The sequence below is a fragment of the Laetiporus sulphureus genome, assembly GCF_001632365.1.
Source record: "Laetiporus sulphureus 93-53 unplaced genomic scaffold LAESUscaffold_1, whole genome shotgun sequence".
In the NCBI taxonomy this organism is placed as follows: domain Eukaryota; kingdom Fungi; phylum Basidiomycota; class Agaricomycetes; order Polyporales; family Laetiporaceae; genus Laetiporus; species Laetiporus sulphureus.
In genome coordinates, this window is record NW_024468510.1 from 667636 (window position 1) to 684715 (window position 17080).

A 17080-nucleotide genomic window follows, 5' to 3' on the forward strand; every position below is an offset into this window, starting at 1 on the left:
GAAAGTGTAGCGCCCATGGTGCTCGCCGTGCGCCACAATAGCCACAATAGCACAAGCCTGATATGAACGCCCACTGAATCTGGGGGTACCAATGGACGTCTGCAACAGCCTCCCGAGATGGTCAACAATGCCCACCTCATCCAGTCTCTTCTTCGTCAGCTCCAACAGTCTGAATCCGATCCATCGTCTTCAATGGTGGTGAGAGAGCGAGTTCAATCGGAACCTTGCCTACTTGCTCGTCTTCCTTCAACCGGTTGGTATACTATCTCTTTCATACCAGTGGACACCAATATGTTCTCAAGCCTTCATACAGCGTGAGGCCGAGCAGTTAGCTCCAAAGGCTATCATCAAGCAGCTGAGACACACTCCGCCGAGCTCTCCTGAGCTAGATGCGGCAAGTCCCCTACCCGAGGAAAGTATCGAAGGAGAAGTCGAGGAGGAACAGCCTGTGCCACAGACGCCACAGGAAGAAGAAACAATTCCCTCGCCTAGCAGGGCGAAGAGCCTCTCATCTGTTCTCTCATCCATCTCTTTACCGTCTCCCAACTTCTCGTTACGCCGTTCTTCACGTAGTGTTGCGTCCACAGGAACAAGACCATGGAAGGAACCTGAGGCAAGTCTCTCACATCGCCAGTTTATATACTCTCCTCGCGATGCTTACCACGATTTATAGCCATACGAGGTGTTCCGCGCGGTTGAGAAGAAGGACATCATGTTTCTGATGGAAGTGCGAGACAAGGCATTTCATGTCAGTACGAGGACGCGCATCTGAAGTTCGGTTTGCTGAGACATCATCATTTGCTCTAGCTTCTCCTACGCAAGAACGGTGATGCGTCGCCCTTGCTGCACTGTATCCGCATAGGCAAGTCCCACCAAGAAGTTGCCATCGTGCTACTAGGTGCCTTTTCGCGATATATCAACAATCTGCAAGATGATGAGATCAATCTGCCACGCACGAAGATGCTGCTCAAGGCGCTACGTAGGTATCTTTATCGCACAATAGACGCACGGACGCGACTCATAGTCGCTGGGACCTCAGGAGTGAATCTCCGACTTGCAATCGATCTAGGGCTGCAGACGTCTCAGAGCGACCTCATTGCTTCCTTTTTGCAAACGCTCATTATGAGCGAAGGCGACAAATGGGTTTGGGCGCAGACAGGTAATGTTGCATCCGCACTGCGTGCAGGCACAGCAGGCAAGCCCGTGAAGACCGCCGAAGATGCTGTGAGAGGTTTTGCTACGAAGGAACTGGGGAAGGCGAAGCTCATTGCAGCATTTGAAGACTAGTAAGCGTTCCTGAGTGCATTGCCTTTATCGTTCTCTGATGTATTTCTTACACCGCGATAGTGTCGGGAATGCCACTACAGATCTTCTTATGATGGGTGCGTGGTCGCTGGTCATGGATCATGTCCAAGCAGAGCTCATTCCGGTAGGAGCTCTTCACTCGGAGCGTATACTCGTTCGTCCTAACTGGGTGATACGCATCAGAGTTGGTATTTTGCCCGGGATGACCGCGTGTACAAGGCCTTCGTGGAACGGCTTGACCGTCACAAAGCAGATATCAGCCGAGTCATCGGACGCCGCCTTCGTTGGCAGTTGCGAGTCTTGCGCCAGGTCCTGGAAGGCAGGAGTACGAGTTACCACGTGAGTATTTTGCGTCCCGTCAACGGACGACATCTTCCTAACGCAGCAGTGGCACCGCTTTAGAGCAAGGTGCAAATGCTGGCCGAGGAGTTCGATGAAGGGGAAGGAGTCTGAAGATGTTTCACAGTTTCATTTCATCTCAACACGGACTTGGATCGCAGATTATATTCGCACGGCACCTGCTTGAACATCGCAAAATGGTAATGATTCTTCTTTGCCGCCTGACCTGCTATGACCACGAAGAGCCATGGAGACTCGCATTCCTTGTTTTCAATATGGCCTAGAAACCTAGCAATGCATCAAGCATGCTCATACAAGGTGCTATCCGGGTATGAGCCCACAACCCGTCTGATGGCGTATTATTGAGCAAAGATCAAGTATCTTCCATGACGCAAATGGCTCTTGGACCACTTAGTGCTCATATAAGGTGCTGTCCGGGTAAAAGGTCACAACCCGATGCGGCGTATCGTCGAGCAGACATCCCAATTAGTAGCTTAGTCTACTGTGCATCCACGTAGTCCGTGACTTCATTTGCATATATTAATGAAGAGTTCGGTAAGCACTTCAGTATGTAATTCCGTAGACGCGAAAACATCAGCTTGTCATAATAAAATGTCGAGGTCGACAGTGACTTCACGTCCACTGCCACCGCGTCAAAATAATATCCTCATCTTGGATAACCACGTCCACAATGCAATTAGCACTAGACTTATGACAGATGGCGCCAGTTCCATCTGTAGCACGGCGTATATCCACAGAGTTGCTGCTGGTGGACACTGACGGCGAGGCGTGAGGCGCTATTCCCCAGTAGCAATTTGTATACTCACTTGTTTCATGACAGTACGCCAATTAGCCATGTTGATGAGCCAAATGAGCCGCGGGCCCAGGATCAGGGTCACGAGGAAAAAGCAGAATTGCATTTCTCGACGTCGCTTATAGCGATTGGCTGTATTGGCATCAATGACAGCACATAGAGGCAGGATGTCCGGTCCTCACTATAGAACACAAAAATAGAGATGACTGCCATCGCGAGAAGAATGCATCAGTCATATTTCACGAACATCGTACTCCAGCACTCACTTGGAACCCCTGGGAGCATCCTATCCATCAAAGTTCGAAACGTAGGTCTCTGGCCATATTGCCAATGTACTAGACTATTGCATCATTGATGGAATAGTTCGCTGGCTTTGAACTCGTTTACGCACATCTCAAACAAGAGCAGCATAAAGGACATCGGTATTATGAAGAGCGTGGCATTGAAGACCTCGTCTGCGAGCCCTGGAGAATCCACTGCCTCAGCTTCAGCATTATTCTCCGAGCTTCGTGGGTATTTCTTCAGAATGCCAGTCTCGTTCAAAATGCGCCATTGTTCGTCCTCAGAGAGCTCCAGGAGCCCAGAGGGGGAGGACTGCTTGCTAGTGTTCTGAGTCTTGGCTTTTCCCTTGCGATTCTTGACCATCTTGTCAAACCAAAAGAAGTTGATACAGGAGAGTCAGTAATCGATTGAAGTTGAGACAGGTGCAAGTCGATCTCAGAGAGAGGCACGAGCAAGAGACAAGGACCAAGGTGGCGGGCCACCCCGTGCAACCAGCGGTGTGCGCCAAATCAGGATCGTGATCAATCTCGATCACTGCAACCATAATTTCAGAGTTTGGATGGTCTATCGCAAACTTGCACTTTCATGCGCACTTTCTGCGACCTCTGCTTGCGCGTATAATCGATTAACATTGCGAGGGAGATCAAATGGCTGCTGCTGAGGAGATGGCCTGTGCGGACCAACAGGAATTGCTTCGCCTACTCGAGGACCATGGGCAGCAATTTCTCGGGTCCTTCGCTTCGCCAGTAGTCATTGGTAAAAGGAAGGGCGAGACATCTGACGAAGAGAGGCAGCCGAAGAAGCGGAAGGTGAACGATGAGTCCGAGGAGGAATGGTCAGGATTCGGCAGTAATGATGAGGACTCCATATCAGACTCGGACGAGGACCTAGACGGAGGTTCTGCCGAGGGTGAGTGAGATACATCGCAGCTAGCCTGCCCTTGTCGACTGACTTAGGTATCCAGAGATCGGGGAACAGCAAGAGCGGAATGCATCTCGTCGGCCAGATGTGGTCGTATTTTCTGATCAGTCCGCGAAAACCAGTACATCTGCATCTCAACCGACCAAAGCTCAGATGAAGGCGTTCATGGTGGGTGTGCTTCTGCGGATTCGCCCTACAACAGAGTGAACACGAAATTTATTTTTTGCACAGTCCTCTAAAGTGACAAAGGTTTCCCAAGACGTTCAAGAACATGAATCTGATGAGAAGTCATCGGACGAGGATGATGAACGGTGAGTCGAGCTAAAGCACACACGTTGGGCTTTTGTATTGATTTTAATAATCTAGCACACATGTTCAGAACGATGCCCTTCTACATCGTCTCGTTCACACGCATATTCTTCCTGGTTCTTCAAATCCGGATCTCAGTTTGACCCCTGCACAGCGGAAGAAGATGTTGGCAGGTCGGATCTTAGAAGCGGCAGGAAAAGCGAAGCTGGGCAAAGGCGAGACCACCGTGCGTTCCGCGGAGCACAAGATGGCGGCAAAACGTGTGCGGGAAGGCATAATAGCAAAGCAGAAGGAGCGCAACCAGAAGCAGCTTGAAGAGGTGCCTAACCACTTTGGTGTTCTTCATACCCTTGTTCGCTGAGATCTCGCTGTTTTCAGGCGAAAAATCTAGGCAATTACCATCCAACACTCAAAAGATTGTATGATGCGTCTTCACAGACACAAAACCGGAAACGGACGAGAGAGAAGGGCCTCAGGATGGGCGTTGGATCATTCAGAGGCGGGGTTCTGAAGCTTAGTCGAGAAGACATCAGTTCGGTGCAGGCCACAACAGGGGATCGTCGTCGACGAGATTTTAAAAGAAAAGGGGCAAAGCGGTAGGGAATGTCTCCCGATGACATGAGTATTCATAGACTATTACACTCTATATCCCGCCATTGCATGCTCAGTATACCCACCACACGAAGGACTGTCTATCACTACTACACGGAATCATCGAAAAGGTCATGTCCGTTGAGTAAGTACCTGTGATCTGCCGCTTTCATCTACCTCAACCTACTAGAAGGCTGGCCAGATCTCAAGGAGCCGCTATTCTTAGAGCTTCCGCTTGCGCTATTATAATCGGAATCAATGTTGGACACCTCGAAAATTTAAAACAATCGTTTACCTTGACCTCTCGTGTCTGCATTGGTCCAAGTCGATGAACGAGGGAGAGCCATCATGCTGTCCACGAGGCCGGCCTGATGCCGCTCGGTAACCATCGCCTCGATGATCTGACAGACGTGGTTCCGGGTTCGGGCGATACACGTCGTTGGTGATTCTTCGCCTGTAATACACGGGCACATGAGCACTGTCTCCGCATGTTCCTTAGGGAGAAATGCAATGTTGCTTACGTCGGATCGATGTACACTACCTTGGGAGTTGGAGCATAACCTCGGTCCCCATAGTATGGCCGCCGTGGCCTACGTCCGGAGTGTCTCAGTGATCTTCCCAGGATATGTGATGCGGTACTTACCCGTAACGTCTGTCCTCTTCAAAGTCGTTATATTCGTGATAAGGATACGATGGGTATGGAAAGCCACGTTCCGGTCTGTACTCGTGGCGGTAGTGGACATATGGATCACGTCGTCTCTCATCGTTGTAGTAGTTGCTATCGTCAGATTTGGTACGGCTTGATGAACGATCGTCGCTAAATCCTGCCCTAAACCACCAGTCAGGCAGGCTGCAGGGTTCGATTACTGCTGATGTGCGACTCACCTGCAGATTTCACGACCGTACTCGTCTTGGACAATCACTGGACGCGGATTCCGCGGTGGCCTGTAATTTCCGCTGAAATCTCCCACGCTGGAAGGGTGAGAGGCCATGTTAGTTAATTTGGTCGCTTGCTTTGAGGTAAGCATATACCTACCGTGTGATTTCATTGCCTTCCTCATCTTCGAAAATAACCGGAGCTCCTCCAGGGATGATGTAATATGTGTCTTTCTGGCCATATCCGCCACGCTGCACGGCGATCACAACTGACGGGTATCCTTCATCATCTTCAGCAGGATACACCTCCCATTTCTGCGCAGGGGCGACTGGCTGGAAAGTATGGGTCGTCTCAGCTATATATCGCCAGCAACGGAATCATACTTACTGGTTTGGGAGGCGGTATTGGCGGGAGTGGACGAAGTTGTCTGGGTGCCTGCCTGACAACCGGGCGGATACCTTCGAACGGCCCGTACGCGTTGTCCACCAACACTGGCCCACGCTTCACCTCTTCCACGGTCCTCATTTCAACAGGAGGTGCTCTCCACCGTTGAGGCCCAGGTGTACCGTACGAGAACTGCCCCATATCCGGTATATGGTCAGGTACAGGTGTGGTCGCCTCTGTCATCGTGCCAGGCGTGTACGTCCCGTTGTCTGCAAATGCTTCTCGCAGGCGTGTGAGCGAGTCCTCGCGCTGCACCATGGGGACGGGGCTGTAAGGGTGGGATGGGATGGGATCGTAGGACTCGGTTTCATCGGAACGTGCATAAGGCATTGCGGGGAATGTGCCGGACGAGTACTGGCTTTCGCAGTAATCATCGGTCGCTGTTCGATACGAGCGGGTGCGCTGAAACCCCTGGGAACACAGTGAGAGCGCTATGAGTAACATCCGAGCTATCGCGTGCTATGTTGATACTTACGGGTATCTCGCCTTCACCGTAATACGCCTTGCCAGTGTGCTCGTAAGTCCAGGGTCTGAGAGGCAGAGGAGAGCCAACTTACCCTCCCATCGATCCTCGGTTCTTTCGATGGCGACATTCTTGGTCGTGTCGGCGTCGGCGCAAGTAGAGACTCCTGCTCGTATCCATAGCCATATCCATAGTCATCCTGGGCATATTTCTGCTCATAAAGGTCATGGCGTGCAAATGCGTCCTGCGCGTTCTCCTTCGAGGAGCGGCCAAGATTGGGAAACAAACGAGGCATTGTTAAAAAAATGAACTCAAGTGGTAGGGGATATTTTATGAAGCAAAGGACAAGCAGAGATCAATGTGTGAAGAGAACGACTGTTGGCATCACCAGTTGGGACAGTCAACCACAACTTTAGACTCGTCGGTCAGGCCTGAGTGGTTCTGGCAGAGAGAGTGGAGGGCCACTGTATCCATCTTCAATGCGGCTCTTAGCCTGGTTGTCAGTGCATGCGACGGACGCGCGGCAATACGAACACGCGGACATCGTGCTGTTGCGGCGATGCGTAAGGGATCGTAGATGTCGTATCATTTGACCACGACAATTCCCGATCACTGAATGGCGGAGTAGCAAAAAAAGCAATCATCAATCATTCAGTCGCTTCTCGTAAGCATCCAGACAGCTCCCGGCGAGGATAGAATCACGGATGGCATGTAGGTGCGAAGTACTGGTGCTTGTGAGTGAGCAATAATACCGTCTCCTGTTGCCGTGCCTCTGCGTCAATTATCTGTATATGGGCGCCAGTTACCCTCACTTCGTAAGTACACGTGCAAACGGCTCGAGGAATCGCTTCGTCATTTAAAGCATACGGTACATCCTAAAGAAGCACATGTTCACATTCAGATAGGCGAGAATGCACGTTGAACTCACATATAGCACACTACGTCTCGCTGCCTCTTCATTCACGCACCTAAGGCTTGGCTCTCACTCCATTGCAACTGCTTCACCTGCATAAGTGCTTGTGACACTTTCATGATCGCCTCTGCTGTCTGTGCGATCATCGCAGGATCCGGGAATGGGCCGCTCGAGAGCGCCTTCAGCCTGTTAGACATAACATGTAAAGACACCTCCAGGGAACGAGCAGAGGCATCGAGGACGAAATCCGTGCTGCTCTGAGCACTGTCATTGACGGGCTGAGGCTGATTGGGTGGCTGAAACAGAGCGTGGGTCTATCACGAATGCACGACGAACACGTGTATTTCATTGTAGAAGAGACGCACGTTGGATGAATATACAGGTCGGACAGCGGTGTCAAACGGAGATCGGGGTCGATATCCGGTGCCGTTGCGGCTGTTGTCCAGACCAGGGGGAGGGCTATGCGGGAAAGGTTGCCTATCCACTGCTTTCCCTTTCCCTTTCCCTTTGTCCAAGGAGAAGGCGCTTGAGGGCGGCACAACTGATGCGGCAGCTGGCGAGGGGACCTCAGCAGCGACAGAGCTGGTCGAGTTGAGAGGCACCAGACGAGTTTCGCCGGACGGACTCTCCTCATCGACGTAGACAGTGCCACATACCACGCATTCCTGTATGTTCTCAAGTTAGCGTCGGTGAGTACGCAACTGCCAATATCGAGGGACCTTGCGAGAGCCTTTCCCACCACCGGGCTTCGGAGGACGAACAAGTGGAATGCCATAACAGTTGGAGTTGGGACATTCGTCCGCGAGCATCGCCCATCCCTTTAGCATGCGCTTCCCAATCTCTGCAGAAGCCGCATCTGACTGTTGTCGGCGGCGTAAGAGTTCCTCGGCGTTCATTGGTGGGACAAGGATCGGGGATCCTGGCGTGCTAGAAAGCTCTGTAGGCGGCGTGGACGAACGTGAGGGGTGGCTGCTCGATGCACTGCTGGGAGAGTGCTCATGCCGTCGTTCTTTCAGTGTCCCCGAGGGAGCGGGGGGGAGGCCAGATGCAGGAGCTGCCGAGTCACAATTGGCACAGAAATGGGTAGCAGGAGCTGTCGAAGAGCGCATAAGGGGTACTTTGTGACACTTTGCACAGATATCATCTGTCAGTACCTGAGTGCAAGTCAGCGGGACCTAATCTTTGGTGAGGACCAAGATCCACTTGCCCATCCTTTGAGCATGTACTCTCCTAGCTTGCTTGAGACGTCAACTATTGTGCTCATGTTGTTTAATGTTGCGCGGAAGTCTGATAGGCGAATGGGTTCGACTTCTTGAGAAGGGCAGAGTCGGTGCGATTCGTCGTGCGAGGTCATGTGATCGGGTAGCCGTTCAGTCAGAGACCAATCGGATTCCATAGGACTCGACAGTCGACGTAAAGCTTTACAAAAATTTTACACGGCGACGATACAATTGAGCTTGTGTATGTCATTGATTAAATTGTCTATATAAACGGATCCTAACAGGAATATAGAAACATGGACGATGAAGTATATTTCTTACTGGAGAAGTTAGATCTAGATCAGCATTAACTTTGTCACAGATGATTCTGCCGATGGAGGCATACCTCTGATTTCAGAATTGCGGATGCTTTCGGCACAGTCTGACAATCCGTGTGCGCTTCACCTCATCCCGTTCCGGACCGAAATATCTTATCGTCTCGAAGCTCCAGTGAATACTCTCAACCACCCAATATTCCATTGCCATCACGAATTTGGTGACGATCGCGTCCATGACAGGGCCCCACGATGGCAACTGTGCCATGTCCTTTTGGAAATCATTCATGAGCTTCCTGAAGTACTCCTCGGAGAGATCTGAAGCGGTGTGGAGGTCGCAATTCTCCGCCTTCATGAGTATCGTCATGATATTGTTGGTTGTGTGGCCCATGGCTTGCTCTACGTTGTATGAATAAACTGCAAGGCATTTGATCAAGTCAGAAGATATCAATTACCTAAGGTTAGCTTACGTTTGCCAGACACACCATGTCAACGGCCGAGAGATGCATTCGCATCATCACGGGATGCTCGAAGACTTCATCGGGTAGGTCGTGCCCCAACACGAAACCGAACAGTCCAAAGCAGAAACGAACAGCGCTATTCTCTCTACGTAGCGCGGCCATGTACCGCTCGAAAGCGAGAGCTTCGTTGCGTTCCCTAACTTTAGCTTCTAAAGCAGCGGCAGCGATATAATGCTTGCAGTGTTTCAGCAAACGGCGATGGTTGGCAGGCATATCATATTCTTGAAGCCGCCTGCTGAGACTATAGCCAATGAATATCAGTGAATACACGATGCAGTCTGAACGCGAGTCTCTAACTTACTCCTTGCACGTTCTTGCCCAGATAGAATCGTTGTTCCAATGGGGGTTCTGCAGCGCGTTCAACAAGACGTGACCAGTCGAATAAGCGTCCTCAAGTTGCGGTCTGTTGATCGCTGATGGCGTCCATGGTGAAGGGGACGTTGACCAAGTCGAAGCATATGCGCAGCTCTTTCGCGCTTGCGTACGGATAAGTGTATGCACAGAGTAGCTCGCTGGCGCTGTGTTGAAAGAATGCATACTTGCGATCTGGCACAAGTCGGAAACCGTCCATCCACCAGGCAGCATGAAATGCTCGGGAATAGAAGGCATGGTGAATGCAGACAGCGCGTTCTTGTTATGGAGTGGATAGGACGAAACTTTGGACGTAGTAGACGGTTTGAGAGGCGACACTGGGACGCGCCATCTTATATGCCAGGCCTCCGTCCCATTTCCTGTGAGCGTTTCAGTATGCCCTCCGATGACGATGGGCATATGCTGGCTACACCGCGAGTCAATTCCCCGATGTCGGACGTGCAGTGGATCCCACCCGCGTCCGGCGCCCGTGCGCTCTCTAAGAGCTACCTTCGGTAAACGGACCAGAGTACGGTCAATTGCTTGATGCAAGATAGGTATCTCTCCCAACAACGGCCGTCGAGTTGTCGATGTTGATCAACTTCTGGGACAGATAAGTGCGCGGTCCGCATCCATCGCCGCGCAATAGTACGTCAACTGCCTATCATACAGTTAATTTGGTCAGACGTCGGCGCTGGAATTTTGCGTCCCAAAACCCATGTCACCGAATGCAGAATGTACATCAAGCTTCCATACTAGCAGCAGGGCTGATGTCGTTGCCCATTCAAGAGACATATGTCAGTGGAGACGGCGAATTGGGGGATACCCGTACCTCGGAACTCATCAACGCCGATGGAAGGCCTGTCCGTCGCCTTCCACCAAGATCCAGCAAGATCCGCTTGACTGCAGAAATGGGCCGAAACACGCCGTCGGTGAACGAATATCGGAGTGCGTTGCCGTGTCAAGCACAAGTCCGAGCTGCTTTCGTAGCCACCACTTCCTCCATGCCTGTAGTATCGATCAAGACACATGCTCGATTTGTTGCCAAAAGAGATCGTCACAACCCCTTTACGACGTCCGTCGTCTGTTTCACGTTAGTGTAGTACACCCGCGGCGCAAAGTAACATGTTCCGCAAGCCCGCTCCTCCTCTAATCTAGATGCCTTGAGAGCCAATCTCTCGTCCAAGTTGCTATGAGTGCTATGCTAGTGAGGTCATCCGCAAACGGCTCACAAGGCAAGCGCACAGACAAGCATTTCTGTAACTGTACGAAATGAGCGTTTTGTCATCCGAAACGGTGCCCATTCGCATTGATAGCCTTTAACGTTTAACTCTCCACCGGTTCGAAACAACTCGGCGCGATCTGGAGTTAGATCCCAATCCTATGCGCTGAACATCTGTAACAGAACACTCCGTACCATGCGTATATTTTTACGTCAGCGCTCCGCAGCACTGGATGAAATGGACAAAGCATATTCCACATAGTCACAAGGCAGGATGACATAAACGGCACATCAGTGTCTCTGAGCGAGAGAATCGCCGGGCGAAGCCTTTCACAAATGCACTACGAGGCATCGACCTAACATCGACCCACGTCGATGCGTGTATAGCAAACCGTGCTTTCATTGCCACAACGGGTGAACTCCGACGCAAGCGGTGATAACGGGTAGCAGAAATAGAGGCGGAACGTGAGTCACCAAAGCATCATTAATTTTTTGATGTGCTTGTCTCCTTGGGACCGCACACTATCGTGTGGACTGTTTCGCCCTTGCACCGACAGAAGATGAACGCTTAGTCTATGCTGTGCACTGGAAGGCATCAATGTCGAGAGACTACATACCATTCGATGGACAGAGATCAGATGTTTTGGCATCGTACGCTTGGCCGCTTGAGAGGAGATCGTCACCAAGCCTCAATTAGTACGGTTCTTCCAAGCATACCATAGCGAGGTGCATTGCAGATGTGCTCGATTTCCGCTACACAAAGACGCCTAAGGATGGGGTGTGAATATCACAATATCCGGTCCCCTCCTTGTATAAATTACGAAAGATCGGCATTCAGTGAAACGATGGCCATCGCAAGCCGCAGCAGTCGACCGGTAAAACGTAAGGCCCACCTCGTTTAGCTGACTGCCGACAAGGCGGTGATACTGTGACAATTATTGTGAGTGCATTGTTGTAGAGTAGTTCTTTCGCTAATGAGCAGTTGAGCCATCGGATGGCTACTCGGCGACCTACAGCTCAGACGGTTACTTGAGCGTCGAAGACGATGCACCGCACTGTAGAAAAAGAGGTGCCTCTTTGTCAGTAAGCAAACCTGTGAACGTATAGTGTGCGATCGACGTCGCATCGACTTGAATCTGAGTTCGGATCAAGATATCTGATTTTTGAAACGTTGAAGCTTGAAGCTTGAAGGGCGGGTGGAACAGCCTTGTGTTCGTTGATTGTAGATTTCTCACGCCCAACGCGTGTGTATTGCGTAGTACCTCGTTCCAGATGTCTTGGCATGTAATGGCTTTGGACTCAAACATAAATTTAAACCACTTGTCAGAATTGCCCCAGCATCGACTCGGCTACCTGCAGCAGGGCAGGAGTGGTTTACTCTAGTGCTCGGTAACATTCTCGAACCAAGCCCAGTCTTCAGATGGTTGAACGCGGTCGAAATCCAGATTAGATGGTGAAATCCGCACTCAACCTTGCCGATAATGTCCACAATATAGTTCAATGTAAATTGAAGTTCGAGCCGTCGGCGACGTGTTTGAGCACACGAGATCATGTGATCGAGATCGCGAGTTCCACGTCGATCGCATCGCACACATTGAGCGCCTAGCTAACGCACCAGCTTCAGCTCACTGGACACTCATTCATACTCATTTTCCACTCTAACTTGGCAAAAGGCGGCGGTCTACATACTCTGGGAGAGCGGCACATATTTCTCTCTTGCTCAAAAGAGCATAATACACATTACATTCTGTACTACTTTCATGAAGTGGCCCACGTACTGGCCGAAGGTCGCTCTTTCTCTCCTTATTATCGGCCTCGAGAGTCACAGGTGGACCCATGACTATGCGTTTGCGTTTGTGGAAGGCACAGGCTGGACATCAGCCAGGAAAACAGACGTAAGGTGCGCTCGTGAGCTGTTCCACCAGCGTCAACGGGGCTGTAATTCCTAGCAGAAACCAGGTCCGTGCACTGTGGTACCATGGGTTCGAGAGCTACATGCAGTATGGTGAGGCTCCATGTATTATTTACTTGACCTTGGCTCAGCCGTTTACTACAGCATTTCCACTTGACGAGGTTGGAGGACTTCTTTCCTCTGCTTGTTTTGGCCGACTCATATTGTGAATAGCTGGCACCACTTACGTGTTCAGGCAGGGGACCTGACTGGGAAAATTCGTGCGTCCGACAATCTTATCGGCGAATCAAATTAACGCTTGTGTTGCAGAGCGAACATAGCCCAGAACGATGTCGCCGGCAACTTCTCTGTAACTCTGATCGATGCCCTGGACACTTTCGTCGTTCTGAACGATCCTCCAGGATTCGAAGCCGCTGTGCGAAATGTGATTAACCACGTCTCTTTTGACGTGGACACCAGGCCGCAGGTGTTCGAAACGACTATTCGCGTACTTGGTGGACTACTTTCCGCACATTTATTTGCGAACCAAACTGGGCAGCCATTTCATTTGCCTTGGTATCATAATGAACTCCTTGCCATGGCGTATGATCTCGGCGAGAGGTTGTTACCTGCGTTCCAGTCACCAACCGGTATACCATACGCGAGGGCAAGTTCTCAGTGACAGAGGGCGTTAAACACAGCTGACTTGTACAGACAGATCAACCTCAGGCATGGCATGTTAAGGGGTGAAACAATAGACACATGTGGGTCGTTCGTTATGGAAGGATGGGACGTTTCATGATGTACGCGTGTAGGCACCGCCGGCGCAGGATCGCTAATTCTCGAATTCGGCACATTGAGTCGACTAACCGGAGATCCACGCTTTGAGGAAGCAGCCTACAAGGCATTCTTTGCTTTGTGGAACCGTAAATCAGACATTGGTCTTGTGGGAAACACCATCAATACATGGACTGGGGTGTGTGAGCCTTCAAGCTAGTTTTGCCTTTTTTCTATATCCTGATCCAATGCTACATCACGCTGGACGTCAGGCGTGGCAATACCCAGAAACGAGCAGCATTGGAGCAGGAATCGACTCATTTTTTGAGTATGCGTTGAAGTGGTACATCATGAGCGGTGAGTCGAGGCGTTCCTTTGATGATATGCATCTGTGCTATGCATCCTCATCACACTACGGCTGCTGCAGGAGAAGTCGAGTTTTTAGATGTTTGGCAAGATGCATATGCCGCTGTAATGCGCTATGCGAGGGCTCCCGACGGTTTCTGGGTACGTATAAACCAAATGTACGGAGGGATATTGTCGTCTGATTGCTTCTCTAGTATCGCAGCGTGAATATGCACACAGTATGAGTCTTCGCATAGCACTCCCTACGAAGCCCTGACGCACCGCCCAGGGTGATCTTGCTTACTACACGTTCGACTCGCTGTCTGCCTTCTGGCCTGGCCTCCAAGTCCTTGCGGGAGATGTAGAGAATGCAATCAAGTCGCACCTGACATGTACGTGTTACTACCTTGCCCTTCTTTGTTATATTGCCCTCATGTACGTCATACGTCGAGTAGATTGGAATATCTGGCGAGGCATGTCAGGGCTGCCTGAGATCTGGGATATGAATTTTCGCAAGCCCAGTTCCAGACAATATCCTTTGCGACCAGGTACATATCGGCATTCCTCTAACCCGCTGCTAGTCGCTCATCCGAACGCATCCTAATTAGAATTTGTTGAGTCTACCTGGTATCTATATCGCGTACGCCTATGCGCATATTCTCGTGTGCAGGCAGCTCATGCCTAGCCACTAGGCCACTCGTGACCCGTTCTATCTTGACGTTGGAGGCCGGATCCTGTATGACATCACAACGCGGGCTAAGGTCAAGTGTGGCCTTGCTTCAATCAAGGATCTGCGCTCAAACGCACAAGATGACCGTATGGAGTCGTTCGTGCTCTCCGAGACGCTGAAGGTGGGCGCATCATGCCTTCAGCTGCTCGCATAACTCTGAATATCGAACTTAGTATCTGTACCTGCTATTCGACGAGAACAACCCTATCCACAGAGATGACTCCAATTACGTCTTCACGACGGAAGGCCACATCTTGTGGCTGGAATCCGAGCTGCTCAAGCCCTTGTCGCCCGTGCGCAGAAAACTACGTAGCGCCGAGCACCACCAGTGTTCTGCATATGAGCCGCCGCTGGTAGCCTATGACGACTGGAAAGGGGAGACGGGCCTCACAGGCGGGATTCGCGCGCGAACCGACGTCGAATATGTACGAGAGCTCATAGGCGTGCGGCCATCTGACCAAGATATGAAGCGATGGTCTCCAAACGGCTGGTGTGAAGTGCCGGCGGTGACGCTATTCGTAAGTGGACAGCTCTCCAGTCGTCTTCGAAGCTTGATCTTCTAATTGACGGACCCCAGTCATACGACTTCATTTTGTCTCCTGGAGGTCAGATTGTTCCGGAGGATCCACACCCTGCGACGAACAAGTTGAGCACCGCCCCGGATGGGTACATCCTGCATAATGTCAGTGGAATAAGAGCTCATGTTGTCAGTCGACTCGATGGGAAGGGTTACGACGTGACGAAGCGTGAGTGGCCTTCCGTCATTTGTCAGCACTCGTAACTGACCGGTCCTGCTAGTTGGTCCATATGCAGTCAAGACAGGACAAACCGTCTATGTCAGCGACCCCGAACTGAAGCTCACACCTTTAAATGCCAAAGGAGCCCTCGATCATGAAGGAAGCTCACGCATCCCGGAGGTCGATCTACGCTTCTACGTGGAGTATGTTGATGCGTTGCTGTTCGTGCAGGCAGTAGCGAACGAGATGACCACCGACGTGACCGTTACGGCGTCGACAGCCCTGTTCGGTGGTGACCCTACAGCCTCTGCTCCACCATCAGGGGAACCAACGTTGACGTTCGGTCACGGGGCAGGTGTGAGGCTCGTACGAGAGTCGGAGAACCCTTACGGGTGTCTACCCTACACCCGGACATTCGACGATGAAGCTGTCCTGGTAGACCGTGGAGAATGTACCTTCCTGGAGAAACTCGTCTCGGCACGGCTTGCAGGTGCCTCAGGCGTGGTTGTCCTCAGTGATGAAGACACGAGCATCAATCCGTCTGCGGACGCGGCGGACCTTGAGGCTGTGGACGACTTGGTTCATGACGCCGTCATTGTCGTTCTGAGGCGATCGGTTGGGAATGTCGTATCCGCGCTGTTTGATGCTGCCGAGGAGTTCGGGCTAGGACAGGTCATGGTTGCCGTAGAGCCTCAAGCCCAACCGACTACGGACCATATAGGAGATTTGAACGACTCCAAGGACATTAGTCGTGTGCTGTACCTAAACGGATACCCCCTCATGAATACGAGGCTAGTCGTCTGAGACCACCATGTAAAAACGATAGGATATACTTACATGTTGTTAGAGGGATCACATTAGCTATAAAGCATAATCAATCCGCCTTCACTAGGGAATACACTGGTGAATCGAGTTGCTCCCCTCCTTTCAGGAACGGCAATTCAATTACAAAGAGATATTCAAGGATCTTCCCTCCTCGTTGAGTGACCAGTTGACCGGCTGCCTTCGCTGATCCGCCTTTAAACAAGGCGTGAGCGCAAGACCTCCACTGAATCCATCTTAACGTACCAGTAGCGATGAGATCATCTACGACGACCACATTTTGGCCAGGCTCAATCGCGTCGGCTTGCATTTCGAAAGAGTCCTGGTATATCTAGCTCAGCATATGAAGTTACAATAATTTCCAGAGGCTATTCACCGAGCCATATTCTTTCTCATATGTCGCGGTAACGCATTCGCCGGGCAGCTTCCCCCTTTTCCTGACGGGAACGAACGCGGCGCCCAATCTCATGGCGATGATTGGGCCCAAGAGGAACCCGCGCGCATCAAGACCGACTACCACATCGATCTTCTTGGAGGGCGACTGTGGGATCGTCTGGGATGTAAGATGGTGCACAAAATGCGTAATTAGCGTCTCAAAGGCAAGCGGGTTGCGGAGGATCGGGAAGATGTCCAAAAACACGATGCCCTGCCGAATTCAAAGAAGTTGAGCTGCAAGATTATACACGTCTCCCATGAATCCCTTCCTCACCTTCCTGGGGAAGTCAGGGTGAGCTCTCAGGAGACTTCTTAAGTACTCAACGTCCGCCATGAAGGGAGACCCGATACAAATTCAGTCGAAGGTAAGGGAACAAGTAGAGATCATGATCGGCAGGAAAATTTGTAGTTATTGATCAAAGCAGGCATATGTATGCGAACGCCGGGCACATTCTCA

General features: G+C 51.2%; 9 protein-coding genes across 9 annotated transcripts; 4 read left to right on the plus strand and 5 right to left on the minus strand.

The window, feature by feature from the left end:
• The first annotated feature begins 17 nt into the window (after positions 1–17).
• LAESUDRAFT_12495 (uncharacterized protein) lies at positions 18–2034 on the plus strand. The gene is made up of 8 exons (XM_040901265.1): positions 18–253; positions 303–613; positions 674–748; positions 808–979; positions 1040–1286; positions 1348–1429; positions 1489–1644; positions 1708–2034. The coding sequence occupies exons 1-8, from the start codon at positions 118–120 to the stop codon at positions 1756–1758; spliced, it is 1230 nt and encodes a 409-aa protein (XP_040770221.1). The 5' UTR covers positions 18–117; the 3' UTR covers positions 1759–2034.
• A 101-nt stretch (positions 2035–2135) lies between these two features.
• LAESUDRAFT_808266 (uncharacterized protein) lies at positions 2136–3215 on the minus strand. Its single transcript, XM_040914049.1, has 5 exons — positions 2850–3215; positions 2725–2798; positions 2641–2664; positions 2472–2590; positions 2136–2420 (listed from the first exon to the last, which is right to left on the minus strand). The coding sequence occupies exons 1-5, from the start codon at positions 3101–3103 to the stop codon at positions 2298–2300; spliced, it is 594 nt and encodes a 197-aa protein (XP_040770222.1). The 5' UTR covers positions 3104–3215; the 3' UTR covers positions 2136–2297.
• A 172-nt stretch (positions 3216–3387) lies between these two features.
• LAESUDRAFT_733326 (uncharacterized protein) lies at positions 3388–4570 on the plus strand (the record flags this gene model as incomplete). Its single annotated transcript, XM_040910417.1, has 5 exons — positions 3388–3649; positions 3705–3829; positions 3893–3972; positions 4028–4289; positions 4349–4570. 5 exons carry the CDS (start codon positions 3388–3390, stop codon positions 4568–4570), a joined length of 951 nt encoding a protein of 316 aa, XP_040770223.1.
• A 231-nt stretch (positions 4571–4801) lies between these two features.
• LAESUDRAFT_12637 (uncharacterized protein) lies at positions 4802–5436 on the plus strand. Its single transcript, XM_040901269.1, has one exon. The coding sequence runs from the start codon at positions 5033–5035 to the stop codon at positions 5363–5365; it is 333 nt and encodes a 110-aa protein (XP_040770224.1). The 5' UTR covers positions 4802–5032; the 3' UTR covers positions 5366–5436.
• On the minus strand, positions 5403–6894 carry LAESUDRAFT_12664 (uncharacterized protein). Its single transcript, XM_040901272.1, has 5 exons — positions 6440–6894; positions 6358–6384; positions 5826–6293; positions 5598–5770; positions 5403–5533 (listed from the first exon to the last, which is right to left on the minus strand). The coding sequence occupies exons 1-5, from the start codon at positions 6638–6640 to the stop codon at positions 5443–5445; spliced, it is 960 nt and encodes a 319-aa protein (XP_040770225.1). The 5' UTR covers positions 6641–6894; the 3' UTR covers positions 5403–5442.
• A 107-nt stretch (positions 6895–7001) lies between these two features.
• On the minus strand, positions 7002–8557 carry LAESUDRAFT_719006 (uncharacterized protein). Its single transcript, XM_040907544.1, has 5 exons — positions 8466–8557; positions 7978–8412; positions 7624–7923; positions 7274–7554; positions 7002–7220 (listed from the first exon to the last, which is right to left on the minus strand). The coding sequence occupies exons 1-4, from the start codon at positions 8520–8522 to the stop codon at positions 7306–7308; spliced, it is 1041 nt and encodes a 346-aa protein (XP_040770226.1). The 5' UTR covers positions 8523–8557; the 3' UTR covers positions 7002–7220; positions 7274–7305.
• A 314-nt stretch (positions 8558–8871) lies between these two features.
• LAESUDRAFT_733328 (terpenoid synthase) lies at positions 8872–9884 on the minus strand (the record flags this gene model as incomplete). Its single annotated transcript, XM_040910418.1, has 4 exons — positions 8872–9209; positions 9274–9554; positions 9615–9703; positions 9753–9884. 4 exons carry the CDS (start codon positions 9882–9884, stop codon positions 8872–8874), a joined length of 840 nt encoding a protein of 279 aa, XP_040770227.1.
• A 2620-nt stretch (positions 9885–12504) lies between these two features.
• Positions 12505–16284, plus strand: LAESUDRAFT_719009 (glycoside hydrolase family 47 protein). Its single transcript, XM_040907545.1, has 17 exons — positions 12505–12786; positions 12839–12891; positions 12943–12959; positions 13012–13058; positions 13108–13444; positions 13496–13541; positions 13593–13753; positions 13827–13911; positions 13982–14061; positions 14115–14138; positions 14189–14291; positions 14355–14447; positions 14508–14539; positions 14592–14750; positions 14803–15147; positions 15207–15375; positions 15428–16284. Exons 1-17 carry the CDS (start codon positions 12647–12649, stop codon positions 16168–16170), a joined length of 2634 nt encoding a protein of 877 aa, XP_040770228.1. The 5' UTR covers positions 12505–12646; the 3' UTR covers positions 16171–16284.
• On the minus strand, positions 16241–16957 carry LAESUDRAFT_740043 (adenine phosphoribosyltransferase; the record flags this gene model as incomplete). Its single annotated transcript, XM_040911058.1, has 4 exons — positions 16241–16383; positions 16435–16510; positions 16565–16834; positions 16898–16957. 4 exons carry the CDS (start codon positions 16955–16957, stop codon positions 16241–16243), a joined length of 549 nt encoding a protein of 182 aa, XP_040770229.1.
• Positions 16958–17080: the final 123 nt, after the last annotated feature.